Below are 18,466 nucleotides of genomic sequence, written 5' to 3' on the forward strand. Positions count from 1 at the left end.
CAAAGTGTTTAGAATATCCCGAGGTCGCGAAAGGCGTTTTAAGGAAAAAAAACTAGCTTGAAGGAAGGTAATTGTTCCAGCTTCCTGTGAACAAAATCGTCTCAAATCCAAGGCCGGTATTTGTAACATTTACAAAAACAAGCAACACTTCCACAACGCTATCACACAGCCCAGGTGATGTCCGTGCTCGTCCAGTTGTTTTCCCCTCTGCAGCTTTGTTTTACACAGAAAGCACGGGGACGCCGGCTGACCCGGAAATTATTTAGTTACATTTCCGGGTTAAGGCGACGCTGGTTACCAGGGAGATGACTCGGCGTCCGTCTTCACCTGGTTAAAGTCTCTTAGCGTTATTGATTAACATAGACACTACTTCCAGTCGGAGCACTTTGTAAAACTAAAACAAAGAGCTTTAGCCGTCTTGACCGATGAAAATGCCGGGTAAGTGTCGCCTGCTGCTAATCTCTTGAATCGTGAACCGAGGGTCGGGGACACTCAGCAACCACAGGTTACCCACTGGCCGTTTCGTGCTACTTTTATCCAATAGATGTTTATTTAGATTTTAAAAGAAATAAGTGACAATGCCGTTGTCAATAGTGGCTTCCAACCCTAACCCTAATCTTACCGTTTGGTACTAACCTCTAATTCCAGCCCTGCTGACTGTAACTTTCGTCACTGAACCCTATTTATAATCCTAATTTAACCCTGGCCACTAACCCCTAACTGTAATCCTAGTCACTAACCACTATGCAACTTCAACGTGAGCCATAACAGTACCTCTAGACCCTAATCCCTAATTTTTACTCTCAACCTTCATTCCTCATTAAAAATTTAACCTGTAGCAACTCACTGAAATTCTAAGGCCCGCCTTCCTCTACCTTCTAGAAACTGTGTTTAATTTCAGTATTAGTTCAGACTTCTCTGCTATATGCAGATATTCCATATTTCATGTTTAGCTTTTACTTATATTTAAAATAAACAAAATGAGAGGTTGGCAAATTTATAGCATTTGTGTGAAGCTGGAACCACACCTTATTTCTCTGTACTATTTGCAACTCCAGTATATGTTCATGTAATATCTTGGCAGGACAGACTAAAATGATGTGGAATAAGTGGAAAGTCAATACTGAAGTTAAACTGGTTCAGTCTGGTATATGCATATAGAAAAGTCTACAAAACAGTGCTATTACACTCCTCTTCTTAATGAACACTAACATGTGAAATGGAAGCAGAGGTAAACTGTTTTGACCCTTCAAACCCACTCTGTCATTCAATAAGTTCATGGTTCATTTATTTGCGTTTTGAATTCCACGTTCCCATCTAGTAAGATTTGATTCCCTTGCATAACAAGGGCAGCACGGTGGCACTGCTGTCTCATAGGACCACATAGGTCTGTGTGTAATTTTTTCCCCTTTAAAAGTCCTCACATTACTGCATCCTGCATGCCCCTTTCACAGGATGAGACTCTCACCCCACCCATTCCAAATGTGGTCACAGTCATTTTCGATTGTGCTCTTCAGTCAGTGGCTTCTAGCTTCCGCCTCTGTGTGTCAAGTGAGGCCCCAAAATCCAGATCCTCTTTCTTATAGTTCTTCCCATGAACCCTGAGGCTAATCCACCTACATAAGCCTTCACCCACCCACCTTTCCTCCTCAGCCCCTCGTATTTAATATGCCTGACATAGTCATACATTGTTCCTGCCTTGCAGCTCCTGACTGGATGAACCATCCTCCTGCATGACCCCTTCCCATCAGCTTTACTATAGTCAGCCAGTGATTGGAGGTGGTGTGTATGAATGAGTCGGGGAGATGGTGGGTAGCTCCAAGCAAGCCCCACTTTTCCCTACAAGAAGTCTCTCAATTGTTTGTACAGAGTCAAACTCAAATATTTATTTACATGATATGCTCTTGTACAGAACCAAGCTGCATTTGTGACAATGTATATATACAAAGCATATTTTTGGAATTAAAAAGAAATCTCTCAATCAGACATTAAGTGCCTTTTGATGAGGGTTCCAACCCAGGAGACTTCAAGCAAACAGCATAAGTTTGCATGTTGTGCAAACCACATGGCAACAGGCCAGACCAGCAGCAGTGGGTAAAGACCCATAATTGGGCATTAATCATCCGTTACGGGGATGGCACAAACCTAATCAGCGTGGAGGCAGGAACGTGGCACAGTCCCCACTCACTACCATCTCTCCTAATTAAATGACCTCCTCATCATCATACTGGTCCATGGAGAGTGCATAAACTCCAGCATTTTGCATAGGTATTGATGACTATATTTCAAGTTGCCATTGACTTCTATATTTCCTGTTTTGTTATAGTAAAACCAAGAAAGAAAGCTCAGTCCAAGGAAAAAGCAAGTAAGGCTTCTTCACAACCTCTTGCTTTTGTTTGATGCCTATTTCAACACCTTTCTATGTTAAAGTGGAGAATCATTTGGTCGTCCCAATTCAGAAAATTTGAATACTTCAGGCAAAGTTAAATGAATTAGACAATGCTATTTAATTGCTGTTAAATGTTTTGAATTAAATAGAACCTACTAGTATTTACAAATGAGGTATACAGGATTAGAATAATATAGTATTTCCTAGTAACCAGGGTTTTCATCCCCTCTGTCTTAAATTCAATAAAATTGAGAGAGATCAATGGCATTACAGGCTGCATGATTCCATTGCAAAAAATGTCAACCACACAGCTGAGATGGGCTAGAAACAGAAACAGAATAATTCACATGAGCCATTCCTAGTTTGCAAAGTTAATGAGAGTTAGAGTTTATAGAGAGATTACACTATGTGCTACACCTAATCTGAGGGTGCTCGATACTGACATTTGTGCAAAAGTAGAAAAATGTTCCATACTCCTCACTGATATCCACAGCTTGCTCAGTGCAATAATATAGATTTAGGCAAAGATGTTTAAGTACTTTGTACATATGATTCAGACTTCTGCGGTTGAACAACCAGGGAAAGCAAAGCCATCTTATTGAGCTATTGGTAAAAGCTTCCCGCCTTTAGCTCACCCTTTGTCAATTGCTCATTCAATTTGAATCAGTGATCCATTTTACTGTCATGTTTTACACACAAAGTGGGCAGAGGACTGCAGTGGCATATTCTGACCTCCTTCCTACGATTCAAAATGAAGCATTGAATCATTTACGAAACCTCCACCTTCATGACATTGCCTGCCTTCACCATGATCTCAACCACATCAGTGTTGAAACTTTTATTTATTATTTCCTTAATTCATCTTTACTTCTGAAACACCTTCATGATCTGCTTCACCAAATTCTTCATCAAAGTGCTCCGTCTTGTTCAAAACCTCACCATTCACACATTGCACTGCACTAAGCAATCACCTTTGTCCTTAATAAACTCGGCTGTTATCCTGCCTCTCAATGACCCCGACTGAAAGTTCTTTGACTTTATTTCTAAATCTCTAAAACTAATTTCACAAGCTTGTCCAACATCGCTCTATTGTACTGTGTTTACTGTGGATTCAAAAGATATAAACCTGTGACTTAATTGCACCATCACAATGTAAGGTTAAAATATTCTTCTTTCTGGCTGTTACTCCAAACAAAAGTCTTGTTAAATTTAGCCAGTAAATAAACATATTTAATGCAAACTACAAAAGTCATAAACATGTTTATAAAGTACAGGTTTATGTTTTACTACACACAATGTACAGAGGAAATATGCTTGCCCTCCTCCAACCCAACCCAAGTCGTTTACAGGGAAAATGCAGATTTTTAACATGCAATAGAGGCAAGGAGAAATATGTTGAATAGGCGATTACCAGTACACAACATAAACATTGATTCACAGAGTGCAGTTTCAATTCTTATTTATACAATGTCAAAATCTGGAACCAAGCAATTCAAATTTTAATATTTCTACACCAGTGCAACAATGAATTTTAAGTAAAGTCACAATTCTCTTTGTCTTTCTTTAAGCAATTATTGAAGTTTTCAATGTGCATGTCATCTTTCCCAATCAAGACAGATATGGTAAGTCAATAAGTTGACTTTTGAAAATTAATTAATGAAATGTGGGTGTCATTTACTGGCATTTACTTCCCATTCCTGGTTTCCCTTGACAGAATGGCAAACTGCTGCAGTTCATTTACCATAAGTACACCCGGAATGCCACTAGGGAGGGAGTTCTGGTTGTATTCCAAATGGTAGTTGACAGCAGTAAAGCAGAATTCTATCTTGCCTTGTAAAAATATTCTTTCCGTGGGTTGAAATTTTTTCTTGATACTTTTCCCCACTTACTAACACCCGCTTAGAGCTGCTGAAATCAGGATGTTTTGTATCACAGGCCCTTATCTACCAGGTTATTTTGCTACAACCAGTGATTACAAAGATTTTTTTGAATTTCTGCATTGAATATGTTCACAATGTTTTTCTAATCCAATTATGGTTTGGAATTATCAGGTTCAGAATACTTAAACAGTATTTTATTTCACGAGAAATATTGACATGTCCTGTTTTTCAAAAGTGATGCAGTTGCATTTGGTGTGTTTGGTGCTAGAAACTAATCACATCAACGGGACATTAAACCCCAACCATGAATTTAAACGGTATAAACTTGTGACTTTATTGCACCATCGTGATTTAAGGTTAAAACATTTTCCTTTCTGGCTGCTACTCGAAACAAAAGTCTTGTTAAATTTATCCTAATTTTTATCAGAGAATTTAATGATTTTTTTTTCAAGCTTTGGTTGTATGATACAGAATGGGAAGTGTGCAGTAGGCAGTTCATTTCATCAGTTAGTTGAGGAAGATAATGTGACTGACAATTGTTAAGTGAATGTGTCATATAATTCTTCGTAAACTGATTACATAGAGTAATACAGTATACACAATGGACAATAGTGTATGTACACACATGAGAATAATTTAAAACTATTTGAAAAAAACAGCATTCTCACAGTCACACATGCTGCCTTCCATTTCTTTCTAAGGATGATTGTTTGTTTTCTAGGCAGACATTTAAGTATGGAAATCACAAGGTTGGTGTCTTGTTAATTACATTTTGTGAAAATTTTGTGGCTCACTGGACACAGACACATTTTTTCAAAATATTTATAAAATAAATTTGTTGTTAACAAGAACAGGGATTTTTTTGTAATGTTTTCAGCGTAGCACAGTTGCCTAATGATGGTCATACCAAAAAGCAGCTGTATTAACAACAATCATAGCTCACAATTGAGTACAAAAAATAGTGGTCGTCCATGTCAAAGGGCTTGGCTCCTTCCAAGCTCTGCTTAGCCGAACGGAGATGCTGAATATAGGGAGGCATCAGTGAAAAGGAAAATAACACAGAATCATTAGCAAATCTGCAAGGTAACAATCCTGCCAGTTCCATATTCCACAATATCAAAAAGGACGGAGGAATCCAGTTCAAACATTTGTGGATTAATGTTGCAGGCCCATGGCAAGGAAGGCTTCCGTGGAGATTGTGGCCTTCTCTATGGAACTTTAAGCCATCTTTGTAGGTCCTGGTGACGGCAATACAAACTACGGATGCCATCATTCGTGTCACCTTAACCAGGCTGATAGACACATTTTCAGTGGTCTTACAAGTTATCACTCACCAATTCTAAGCTGCAGTCCCGCAGAGACATGAATGATATGCCGCCGACCCAGAAGAAGGATCAGTATGAAAAAGGGCACGGAAGCAGGAATTCTACTCGAAGCACTGCCATATTTCACCCACTGCGTTCACCATCTCTCTAGATCAGAACATGCCATGCTGCCTCTCAATTGTCCAAACTTTCCCTGCACGGGCACAGGTGAAATAGTCTTTGGCAGGGCACTCACAGGCTTTAAGAACCCCAGTGGCTGTCAGCTGTAAGCATCCCAAAGTCACAGGGATCAGAGCAGTCTGTCACTTCCTCAGCAGCAGCCATAGGGTTACACCATTTAGAATGCTAGGGAAAGTAAAATAAAACTCTTGTCATTTGCTAATCTTATGCACGTGGGTTTTATGAAAATATTTTGTTAGTATCTCTTAACTAAATTATTTCAATGACTAGCCAATGAATTGAAACCTGTGTCTTTATTCTTTGCCATGTTTTGGTTTAGATTTGGTTTAGTTCAGATATGATGATTAACTCTGAATCATAGTAAACTGTTTACTGAAACACACATAGGATAATCCTTAAGTCACGTGAATGGCAGAAAATGCCTCATTACCAAGAAATTACAAAAATTCCTAAACTATCATTCAATATTTATTTACAGGTATAGTAATAGGCTGAATTTTAAATTTCAGCACCATAAAGATCAGTAGTACATCAGGACACTGGGATTCAGTAGCATTTTGTCAATGACTTTTTAACCCAGCCACTTCATTTGCTTCTGCCCTTTCAGTTTCCTAATTAGAGCTAGGTGAGTGTAAAGACAGCCCTCCTCAGTCTATTTCAGTTCCAATATTTAAAGGGATTCTGCAAAGGTTAGAATTGATATTGTTAACATGTTTTCACAGAGCCACAATCTGCACAGGTGCCAAGGTGGCATCACTTCAAGAGCCCATGGGGAGATTCTATTTCTTATAAATTGGAGAAAGAACATGACATCAGAAAAACAAGCAGGCATGGCAGTGGGGATCAGCAGCAGAAGTGGTGCCTTGTTTCTGGAGGCAGTGCCACAAAGGTTTAATAATCCGATCAGGACAAGAAAGGTTAATATCATGACGCATTAGAGCATAAAACACCTCACTCTCCTATCACAGCTTTCTTCTCCTCATCATTTCTTCCACCAGTAAATCTTAGAGCTGCATCCATCCCTTACTGTACATCCCAAGTTGACAATCCACCAATGTCACTAACCTTTATACTATAACAACACAAAGCTAGATGGAGGGCAAACTGTGATGAGAATGCAGAGATGCTTCAGTGTGATGTGGACAATTTTAGTGAGTAGGCAAATGCATGGCAGGTGATGTACAATGTGGATAAATGTGAGGTTATCCACTTTGGGAGCAAAAACAGGATGGCAGATTGTATTATTGGAGTGGTGATAGATTCAAAAGTGGGTGATGCAATAAGACCTGCGTGTTCTTGTACATCAGTCACTGAAAGTAAGCATGGAGGTGCAATAGGTAAATGAAGGTGAATGGTATGTTGGCTTTCATAGCAAGAGGATTCAAGTACAGGAGCAGGAATGCCTTGCTGCAGTCGTACAGGGCTTTGATGAAACCACACCTGGAGTATTGTGCACGGTTTTGGTCTCTTTACCCAGGGAAGAATGTTCTGGCTATGGAGTAAATGCAACAAAGGTGTACTGGACTGATTCCTGGAATGGCAGGGCCGACATATGAAGAGAGTTTGGATTGGTTAGCTATGTATTTGCTGGTGTGTAGGAGAATGAAGAGTGATCTTACAGAAACCTATAAAATTCTATCAGGACAAGACAGGATGAACTCAGGAAGAATTTTCTGATGTCTGGGAAGTCCCGGACCAAGGGTCACAGTCTAAGGATGTGGGATAGGCCATTTAGGACTGAGATGAGGAGAAATTTCTTTACCCGAAGAGTTGTGAACCTGTGGAATTCTCTGCCACAGAATGATGTTGAAGCTAAAATATTGAAGAACATGAAAAACAAATAAACATTGGAATTTGGCAATCCGTGCAGTTCCATAAAACCTAAGGCATTTCTTACTTATACAGGATTCTATTTAAATACATTGAGGCACCAGGAGGGTCTGACAACTGAATGAACCCCCATTGTACTTCAGCAGAAAGACCTCAGACAGTGGTCTTTCCCCATTGCACCTTTGTGGCAGCTGCCCCAAGCTTTAGTGTGTCCTTCGGCCTGGACCTTGGAATGTGCCAGTCTGTAACACTTGGTCAAGGTCAACTCTTTGCACTGGAAGACCAACAAGTTTCGGGCAGACCAAAGAGTTTATGCCCTTCCAGGCAGAGTCAACGTTTGTCTCAGTGCGTGTCCCAGGATTCGGCAGGTAGAGTACAGAGTCCTGTGTCACGGTGTTGCTCGGGATGCATCTCAACAAAAATTGCTGCATCTCTCTCCAGACCTCCTTTGCAAAGGCACGTTCCAGCAGGTGTGTGACAGTCTCTTTCTCCCGCAGCTGCTTCGAGGGCACTGTGAGGTGGCAGAGTGAGTCTGGGCGTACATGAAGGATCTCACAGATAGCCCCTTTCTCACCACAATATGAAAAGATTGTGGTAGTTTTCAGGATATCTTGCACAAACATGCAAGACAACCTCCTAGTGGTCACTTACCAGCTGAACCCTGAGGCCTAGATCCCTTTTAATTGACTGATGTTGGTTGATTTGAAGGTACCTTGATTGCCATATGTCTGTAGTCTATTTCTTCCTGTACCAGTGGGAATGAATTGTTGTAGTATATACAAAGCCCTCTCATTTTGGCAAAGTGCCAACACAATGCAAACATGGCATTGATCAGCTGTTGGCACAACCTGCTGTGAAGATCCTACCCTCCTTAGGTGCAGCTGCTGAATTATGTCACGGAACTGATTATCTATCCATATACCCTGTTTTGGGAGTAAAGGTACAGTCACCATAGTCGCACTCTCTCTCATTAGGGAGAGATGACTAGTGGTGGTTTAACCTGAAATCTGCTATCCCTACCTGGTCTCACCTGTCTGTGACTCTGGATCACAACAATGTGGTTGACTTTAACTGACCTCTAAGGCAATTAGGGATGGATAATAAATGCCAGCCTAGCCAGCAACACCCATATCCTATGAATGAATTTTTTAAAAAGTATATGTAGCTTCCAATGCACCACATTTCAAGCCTGACTGACAATCAAAAGTTGGTTGTCAGTGTAATTCTTTACATACTCAGGATTATCCAACAAATGTTGTCCAATTGCAGAGTCACCTCTAATGTTGGACACAGTGTTGCAAGCCTGGGCTGATTTGGTATTGTCAGTATCTTACGTATTGTGAACAGGTGAAGTGATGTACTGTTTGATACAATCCACCAGTCTTTAGAACGTATGGCCTACATACCTGGCACCATATCATCACTGAAATTCATACGCTACATTATTTATTGGGGTGAAAGCCAGAACATTTTTTTGGCTAGATGGCGGCATCCTGTTAATAGCAAATACCATTTGTGTTGCTACTGCACAGCAGCAGCATGAAATAGCTAGGTTCACTTGTTTCTCAAACTTTTGACATACCTTGCCCTTCCACAGTAATCTGAGGTAAACTGGATGCTTTTCAGGACCAAGGGTCATCACCCTTGGGTCTTTCATTGGTTTGCACAATATATAGCAAGAAATTATCTCATAAGGGGAGCCATTATCCCATGAGATGGCTTTAATACGTCCTTTTTCAGTATCAAGTTTGCACAGTGAACAACTGACTCATGCATTATTTATGAGATTGCCACCAGGCCAGTCATTAAGCATGTAGAACCCATAGGAAAAGCCAGTGAAGGTAGGTACACCGGTGACAAAGAACCCCTGGCTTAAGTCTCAACTGGGACATCGATGAAAGGGAGCTGAGTTGACTGTTTCATTTCAAAGGTGAATTCAAAGCTTTTATTTTGCAACAGATTATAAACTTAAAAAAAACTTGTCACAATACATGAAATCCACTCCCTCTGCTGAAAGTTCCATGGGGTCAGGTCTATGTTTTGTCTCCTGCATCTAGTAGTTTACGCTGTAAACAGTTACATGTCAGATCGCCTGCAGAGCAGACCTTACTGTCCTCATAGGAAATAACAAGGTATAGAGCTGGATGAACACAGCAGCCCAAGCAGCATCAGAGGAGCAGGAAGGCTGACGTTTCGGGCCTAGACCCTTCTTCAGAAATAGGCTTTTTTTCTTGCTTTCCACGGCTGATAAAAATAGGTGAAGAATGCGGCATCTGTTCTGTGGAGTTAGCGGTCTTTAGCCGTTTTCTTTTCGTTTCGTTTCTGTTTCGTTCTGTGCACGTTATCGTATCCTCAAGATGCTGTTTCCCTAGGTTATTTGCTTTATTATCTGTGTTTTCTTGTTCTTTGCCAAAGGTTTCGTCAGTGGAGCTGTTAGTTTCTGGTTCTATTGTTTCTTCCACTGTTACATCAGGATCCCTATTCTCATTCTGTCGTGGAAGGGTGAGTTTTGGAGGTGGAGGTGCATGATCGGTTACAGGATCCTGGTTTTCATTAGATAGCTCTTTCCATCTTTTCTGTGCAGATGAATCTCCCTTGATATATTTTGCTCCCTCCATTACGGCCATATATGGAAATCTCAACTGATCTGGAGCTTGAATGAGTCCCATCCGATATTTTCGCATTTCTAATAATACTTCTCTGATGGCCACAGTGGAAAGATCTTTGCGTTTCTCTATCAAAACAGGACAGGTATAATGCGAAGGTACCAGAACGCCCAGTGCCTGCACTACAGTGAACGACAGCAGGTCCACAATGAAAGCTCAATGAGCCAGATTCCCTCACTTGTAACAGAAAATTAAGAAATGACGCGGGGGATTCTGGTGCTCCAAAATCAGGCCAAGTAGTATAATGGAAGTGTAGGATCTTTCTGATCTCTCCAGTTGAAGTTCTTTGTAATTGCAGTCTCGGACAGTGTAGTATGATTTCACATCGTCAGACAACAATTTTAAGCTGAGCTGTCTTCAAATGACATTACTTCATCTTCCTTGCTTGCTAATATTTTTCACATTTTACTGATCCTTTTTCAATGACATGGTTCAACATCACAACTGCTGTGCTTTTCTGTTGCCATACCATTTGCCAGAAGTAACCAGAAGAGTGGTAAATGGACCCTAGGTTAAAATGTAGTTTCTCTGGGCTTCTGCCATAACAGTTAGGCTTGTTTGTGTTGATACAATCATTGTCTGTCTGCTTTCTGAAGCTTCACATGGCTGTGATCAAACGGGCTGACATCTCTATATCTGTTTCGAACCCGGTTTTCTGGATATTTCGCTGCTTTGTATGGGAAATCTTGAAATTTATTTCGAATTTCCAAATACGACTGAGACCAGCGGCTCTGCGCGTCGAACTCGGCGAATTCCTCCTCCATATTTCAAGCATGTGAAAGTAAACTCCCATTCCCTCCTTCCCCTGTTCCCGCTTCGTCCACTTCCTCAGAGTTCGCCTCTCCCGACTCTCCAGCCGTCGACATTAAAAACATGGTTTTTAAAGGTGAATTCAGACATAGGGTAGAGCCCATTAGGACATGTAAGGAAATTCTTACATGCAGTTGCAGATTCAAGTATAGTAAAGGTATCATCTACATATTGGAAATAAGCAACAGTTAGGAGGTTAATTGTCATTCCATCAATGACATGTTTCTCCTGGAATCCAACAAAGAAATTTTTGAGAGTGGGGCCTAACAGAGATCCCATGGCAGTACCATCTATTTGGGCATACACAGTGTCTTTAAAACTAAACAGGCGTTGCTGAGTTCGGTTTAATAAATATTGATTCACACATTATAACAGGTCTAGAACACTATGATAGTAAATGATATCCAGTATGTCAGTTTCACAAAACCACCAATCGCTGCTGTGCCCTCCCGTGTTGACTTTGGCAAATTTCACAATGTTCGGTGTATCCTGTGAAGCTTTAACTATTAAAGCAAGAATGCTGGGGTATAGTTTGAAATAATTGCTCCTTAATATATTTTTATATCTGGGGTTTTCCATATACATGCTGGTTAGAGGGTGGAAGTGAAGTGGATTTTATCAAGTTTCAGACATGTTAGCCTTCTTCTTTATTTAACTCCTTACCACAAGCGCCAGAAACCAATATCCTTTCCCCCATCTTTTACTTGCTAAAACTCTGCTCCCATTCTCTGTGATCTAGTTAATCATCACCTTAACCAGCTGAGCGACCAGGCAAGTTAGATTCTATGTTTCAGCATCTCAGGAGTTCGTTCATAGTGCAAGTGCTGGAGATTTACTGTTAAGGTTTGGTACATCACTTGAACTACTTATTATCTTCAACCTTGGAGAACTTTGGCCAAGTCAACTATGTTCTACATGAATTTTATAGATGGGGAATGCACAAGAACTGAAGGTGGTGCACTAGAGAGAAACGGATTTGGAACTCATACAACACACAATGGTATAGTATACACAGGGCAATGGAAAAATGACAAGGTAATTGATATATTTAAACAATCCATTGTTAATGTGTGAACAAATAATAGCAAGCATGAATGGAAGACATATGACAGCCAGCTGTTAAGTACTGTCAGAATATTTTCTAATGTTTGCTTAAATATTTCAAAAAGGGATTTTTCTTAAACAGATTTCCTTGAAGTGGAAGAGAAATAGGAATCTTAGATGAGTACTTTTTTTCTTCCAATGACTCTAACTGTCTATTCAAATGGTTGGTTAAAAATATAACAACTGTCTGTAAAATCTTAATTTTTCACTTCATCAGAGACCCTCAAGCCAGCACATTAGAGTGGCATGATGATTTACTGTCTGTTAGACAGCAGCACAGGTGTTAAGTATGCAGGTTTAGAAAGATATTACCCCAACAATTTGCTCAAAATTACATGCACTAGCAATTCGTTCTACAAAATATTTGTTGTTCTATGTTGTTTCACATCCTGTTTGAAACCATGACCTTTTTTTTCTCTTATCAATCAAAGAACAAATCAAGTCTGTTGACACTAACAAATAAAGGAAACTGCAAAGGAGGTCTGTTCCTGAAAAACTTTCTATGAATCGTGACAGCCACTTAAACTTTGTGTTTAGGTATTATAAGAATAAACTTAAAATAAGTGCTTACACCTGCAACCGCGTTGGTAATTAGTTTATAATAGACCTCAAAAAAAATAGTGTCTTTTGCCAAATGGAATTATGTTGCGTAAATAAAAACAGAAAGTGCTGGAGAAACTCAGTAGGTCTGGCAGCTTCTTTGGAGAGCGAAACAAAGTAATATTTTGGGTCCGATATGAGTCGTCTTCAGTTCTGAAGATGAGTCTTATTGGACTCAAAACATTGACTCTGTTTTTCTCTCCACAGATCCTGCCAGAGCTGCTGAGTTTCTCCAGCACTTTCTATCTTTATTTCAGCTTTGAAATATTGTGAAAATGATGAAAAGTACTTCTTCAGTTCTTCTGCCATTTCTTTGTTCCCATTACAACTTCTCCAGCCTCCTTTTCCAATGGTCCAATGTCCACTCTTACCTCTCTCTTACCTTTTATATATCTAAAAAAATTTTTTTTATATTACTAGCTAGCTAACTCTCACATTTCATCTTCTTCACTCCCCCACCCACCCATTGCATTTATAGTTGTCCTCAACTGGTTTTTAAAGGCTTCCTAATCTTCTGGCTTCCCACTAATCTTGACTACATTGTATGCGTTTTCTTTTGCTTTTAGGCTATCCCTGTCTTGCCTCAGCAGCCATGGTTGTTTTGTTCCTCCCTTCATGTTTGTTCTTTCTTGGGGTGAATTTCTGCTGTGCCTCCCAAACTACCCCCAGGAACTCCTGCCATTGCTGCTCTACTGTCTTCTGTGCTAGGCTTCCCTTCCAATCAACTCTGGCCAGCAACGTCATGTCTTTGTATTACAATTGAATAAAAGTAATACTATTACATCTGATTCTAGCTTCTACCTCTCAAACTGCAGGGTGAATTCTATTATATTATGGTCACTGTCCTTTGGGAAGCTTAAAGTGAAGGAACCCCTAATCAAGTCTGCCTCATGCCACATCACCAAATCCAAAATTGTCTGTTTCCCAGTGGGCTCTACCACAAGCTGCTCCTTTAAACTATCCCATAGACCTTCACAAATTCCTTTTCTTGAAATTCACTACCAGCCTGATTTTCCCAGTTCACCTGCCTATTGATTATTGTAATGATTATTGTAATCGTGCTTTCCTTACATGCTTTATATCTCCTTATTTGTTTTCTTCCCCACATCCTGACTACTGCTCAGAGGTCTGTACATTACTTCCATCAGGGTCATTTTTCTTTACAGTTCCTCAACTCTACTCACACAAATTCTACACCTTCCAACTCCATATCACTTCCTGCTATCAATTTAATTTCAATTCTTACTAACACAGCAAACCTGCCTCCTCTATCCATCTGCTTCTCCTTTCAATAGGACACGTATTCTTGGATATTTAGTTCCCAGCCCTGATCCCCTTGCATCCATGTTTCTGACACCCACAACATTGTACCTGCCAATTTCAATCTGCACTACGAGCTCATTTACCTTGTTTTGTTTACTGTATGTGCTCACCCCTCATCCTTTAACTTTTTTCATAATTTTCTATGCAACTGAACCCACCCCACCACTATTTAGTTTAAAGCCCTTTCCACAGCCCTAGTTGTGCGATTCACCAGAAGTCCAGTCCTGGCATGATTCAGGTGGAGCTTGTCCTATTGAAATCTGAGGTAGAAAATCTAAGGAGTGTGACTGCCTCCTGAAACACAGCATCTAGGTAACTCCTCCCCTCCCTGATGTGTTGCAATGTTCGAAGCTCAGACTCCAGCTCAACAACTCTGGAGTTCTTGAAGCAACAACATTTGTTACAGACCTGTTTGATTTTTGAGAAGTTCTTTTGGGAACTTTGAGCTGACCAATCCCTTATCCCCTTCACTGTCGACCAATCCTTATCCCCTTCACTGTCAGGACAGTTGACCTGAAGCTGGGAATATGTTTCGGAGGGGCTGGGTTGTACGCAGAAACTTGGGAGGAGCATATCATCAAGATGAGAAAGAAACTGGGCTTTTGAGAGCACCACTCCCTCTCCCTTGTGGATAAAAACCTGGTGTTCACATGAGGTAATTTCTGTTGGTGTACCTGGCGCAGGTCTGGCCTATTCCCTGAACCTGTGCTGTTGCAGTCACCGAAGCCATCTTACACTTCACCTGGAGGTCTAAGATGGACCGTGTCTGCAGGGACATCATTCACAAAGCTCTGGATAAGGTGGGGGCAAATAAATGTACTCAACCCCACCGTTATCCTGATGGTCACCTTTGTGTGCGGCTGCATTAAACTGTGCGTAGACCCTCAGTACACAAACACCAGGTGTCACTATATACTGAGGTTCTACCTGTCCCTGGTATTGCGAAAGATGGGACTGGCCTTGGTGCTGCAGAGCACTCCCAGTAGTTGGATAGTTCCGTATCACCTGTCCTTCATGGAGAAATTTGCAAAGAAAAACACCTTTGACCACAAGTCCATCAAGAAGTCGTCAGCACGTAGTGTCCCTGAGACTCTGTGGGAAAAGGAGAAGGTAGTTCCTATCAGGTTGTTCCCTGAGCAGACTATCAAAGTCATTTGGCAAAATACCTCATCATCAGAACTTTCCAACAAGCACCAAGACATCACTTGGCTGGTGGTGAGAAAGGCATTACCTGTGTGATCCTTCATGTATGCCCGGATTTTCTATGCCATCGCCGCTGCCCTTGAAGCAGCTGTGGGGGGAGGATGTCACACATCTGCTGGAATGTCAAGGAAGTCTGGAGAGAGATGCAGTAGTTTTTGTCGAGGTTCATCCTAAGCAGCTCCTTGACGCAGGGCTCTGTGCTCTACGGTCTGTTCCCTGGGCTGCATACTGAGACAAACATCAACTGTGTTTGGAGGACCAATAACTCGGTGAAAGACGCTCTTTGGTCTGCCCAAAATTTGTTGGACTGGACCTCAACTGTGTATTGCAGACTGGCATATTCCAGGGCCCAGGATTACATGCCAAAGTTTGGGGCAGCTGCCACCAAGGCACAGTGGAGAAAAACTGATCTTTCGTCCCAGGTATAACAGGGATCCATTCAGTTATTGCACTTCCCACTACCTCAAATGTGTGTAAATATTGTATTGTATAAGTAAGAAATGTCTTGGATTTGTTTTGTTCTCCATATGTAAAGACTCTACAGAAACCAAACTGCTTCAATGACTATGTTTGTATGTAAAGATTTTTATGAATAAATTATATCTTTGAAATAATAAAACAGATCTTTAAAACAAATTCCTAAAGGTCCTCTAGTTTGTAACCTGTAAATATGTGCTCTCTTTACCTTCAATCTGAAAGTAATGTATAATAGATATTCAAATTAGCTATCACCATCAATGAACATATTGTTTACTTGTGATGTAACTTTACAACATATGGGCCAAAAAAAGCAAGTAAAAAGCACCTCTTCCTCTCTGCACCAAATTCCTATGCTGCCTGTGTGATTCATCCCCAGTCCATTCCCCAGCTGGCAAAAGTAGAATCTGTCAGAAATCAGGGCATGTGGGTCCCACCCACAAGTTGTAAACGTCTGTAATGATAGTGAAGATCTGTAATATGGCTCTAAGTGTCAAAAGTGGATCGACAGACATATCTAGGAGTATAAGTACATGATTAATTATAAATAGTGATACAGGTGATAAGGACTTCAAAAAGGAAACAATGCAATGGGATTTATTGTTAAATGGATAAATTGAGGGGCATGTTAGAATGAGCAACATATCTTCACCTTTCTCGTGACACTCATATTCTGTGAAAGAATTTTTAAAAAAGTTTATCTTCGAATCTTGATTAGACCTCTGTTAGGTACTGTAAACAGTTTCAGTCTCTGTATTATAGAAAGGATATGGAAATTTTTTTAAAAAGTAGTATTATGTTGGAACCGAAAGCTTATACCTATTTATCCTATCAGGAAATATTAAACAGTGTGGGGCACCTTCCTAGAGTTATACAGCATGGAAACAAACCCTTCGGTCCAATTCATCCAAGCCGACCAAGTTTCCAAAATTAAGCTAATCCCACTTGCCTGCATTTGGCCCATATCCCTCTAAACCTTTTCTATTCATATACTTGTCCAAATGGTTATTAAAAGCTGTAACTGTACCTGCATCTACCACTTCCTCTAGAAGTTCATTCTACATATGCACTACCCTCTGTGTGAAAAAATTGCCCCTCAGGTCCCTTTTAAATCTTTCTCCTCTTGCCTTAAAAATGAAGAGCAAGGAGTGACCTGATTGTGAGAGATTTAATTGAGTAGATTTAAGTAAGATATTTCTTCTTGCAAGGGAAACCAGAACTACAGTCTATAGGTGTGAGGCTGGAAAAGCACAGCAGGTCAGACAATATCCAAGGAGCAGGGACGTCATCGCTTCCAGCTGAAACCCTTTTTGGCCCGAAACACTGACTTACCTGCTCCTCGGATGCTGTCTGACCAGCTGTGCTTTTCCAGCCTCACACCTATAGACTCTGGCTTCCAGCATCTGCAGTCCTTATTGTCTCAATGGTCCATAGATATAAGACAAAGGCAAATCAATCAATCTAACAAGGAATTCAAGAGATATTTCTTTATTGAGGGAATGGTTAGAATGTGGAACTCGCTACCCCAAGAAGTTGTTGAAGTGAATAGAATTTAAGAGGAAGCTAGATATAAGCACACACGGGAGAGAGAAATGAAATAATATATTGAGTGGACTTGATGAAAGAGGTTGGGAGGAGGCTTGTCAGAAATTTAAACACCACCCTGGTTCAGTTAGCTAAATGGCCTAGGGTTGTGTGCAGTTGCATTTTGTTGTGAACACTATCACTACCAGGTAGAGAAATGAGAGCTCAAGCCAAGGAATTCAGTTGCAACCAGCAATGTCATGTGGCCCATCTGCACATGTCCGCCGCCATGTTATCGTACACTTTACAGGGCTTAGTTGAGGGGGAGCAACCCCGGCCAACTTCATGGCCTTCTGGCTCCAGGGTAGCATGGCAGCTGGAGATGGCCGGGCAGTGAGGCAGCGGCAGCAGAGCAATTACGGCAAAGATGGGGTGGCCAAGGAGATCTATTCTGCAGGTATCACTGTGGAGGGGAAGCTCCACTTCTTCAGCCCCATCTCCCCCATGCACAGATTCCCAGCCTCATAGTGTTAGCGGTGCATGTACATGCAGACTTTTCCTGTATCTTGTCACTGTCAGCAGATATCATAGGCTGTGCCTACACATGCGAGTGGACCATTTGTTTCTGTGCTATAATGCTTTATAATACAAGTTTTTTTTTGCATTTGTGAAAACATTTCCTTCTTTTAATTATTTGTTTGTTTTGTCCATTTTCCTCTGTAATCGCCCCATTTTGTATTTTATCCAACTAGGTGGTCATTAGTGGCAGTACTAACCCCTGCCAATGCTACAAAAGAGATGGATAAATCAATGTGGACAAATGGTCTCAGTTATACACAAACTTCTAAGTGGAAACTTTCAGAAACCAACACCTAACTTTGAAATGTTCTGGCACAAGTTTGTTTGCAGCAATGGAAAATATTGAAGTCTCATAAATTTAAGGGCGAGTCTGGAATTGGTTCAATTAAGCACTGCAGATGCTGCAACGCTGAAATACAACCTAGAAATACTCAGCACATCTGGCAGCATTTGACCTGTTTACATCACAGTCTTAGAGATAGTAGGAACTGCAGATGCTGGAGAATCTGAGCTAACAAGGTGTAGAGCTGGATGAACACAGCAGGCCAAGCAGCATCAGAGGAGCAGGAAGGCCGG

At 40.8% G+C, this 18,466-nt stretch overlaps 1 protein-coding gene and 1 pseudogene across 3 annotated transcripts in view; one reads left to right on the forward strand and one right to left on the reverse strand.

The window, feature by feature from the left end:
* The first annotated feature begins 224 nt into the window (after positions 1–224).
* Positions 225–18,466, forward strand: part of morn2 (MORN repeat containing 2) — a 24,285-nt gene continuing 6,043 nt past the window's right edge. Inside the window, exons 1-4 of one of the 3 annotated variants that reach the window (XM_048600684.1) lie at positions 225–438; positions 2,327–2,365; positions 3,958–4,011; positions 12,009–12,115. In XM_048600684.1, the coding sequence (XP_048456641.1) occupies positions 426–438; positions 2,327–2,365; positions 3,958–4,011; positions 12,009–12,115 (213 nt within the window). In that variant the 5' untranslated portion in view covers positions 225–425. The remainder of the gene's footprint in view (positions 439–2,326; positions 2,366–3,957; positions 4,012–12,008; positions 12,116–18,466) is intronic. The other 2 variants (XM_048600686.1, XM_048600685.1) reach the window with 2 other exon arrangements.
* Positions 7,947–11,034, reverse strand: LOC109919915 (annotated as a pseudogene).

The sequence above is a fragment of the Rhincodon typus genome, chromosome 9, assembly GCF_021869965.1.
Source record: "Rhincodon typus isolate 14 chromosome 9, sRhiTyp1.1, whole genome shotgun sequence".
NCBI lineage: Eukaryota > Metazoa > Chordata > Chondrichthyes > Orectolobiformes > Rhincodontidae > Rhincodon > Rhincodon typus.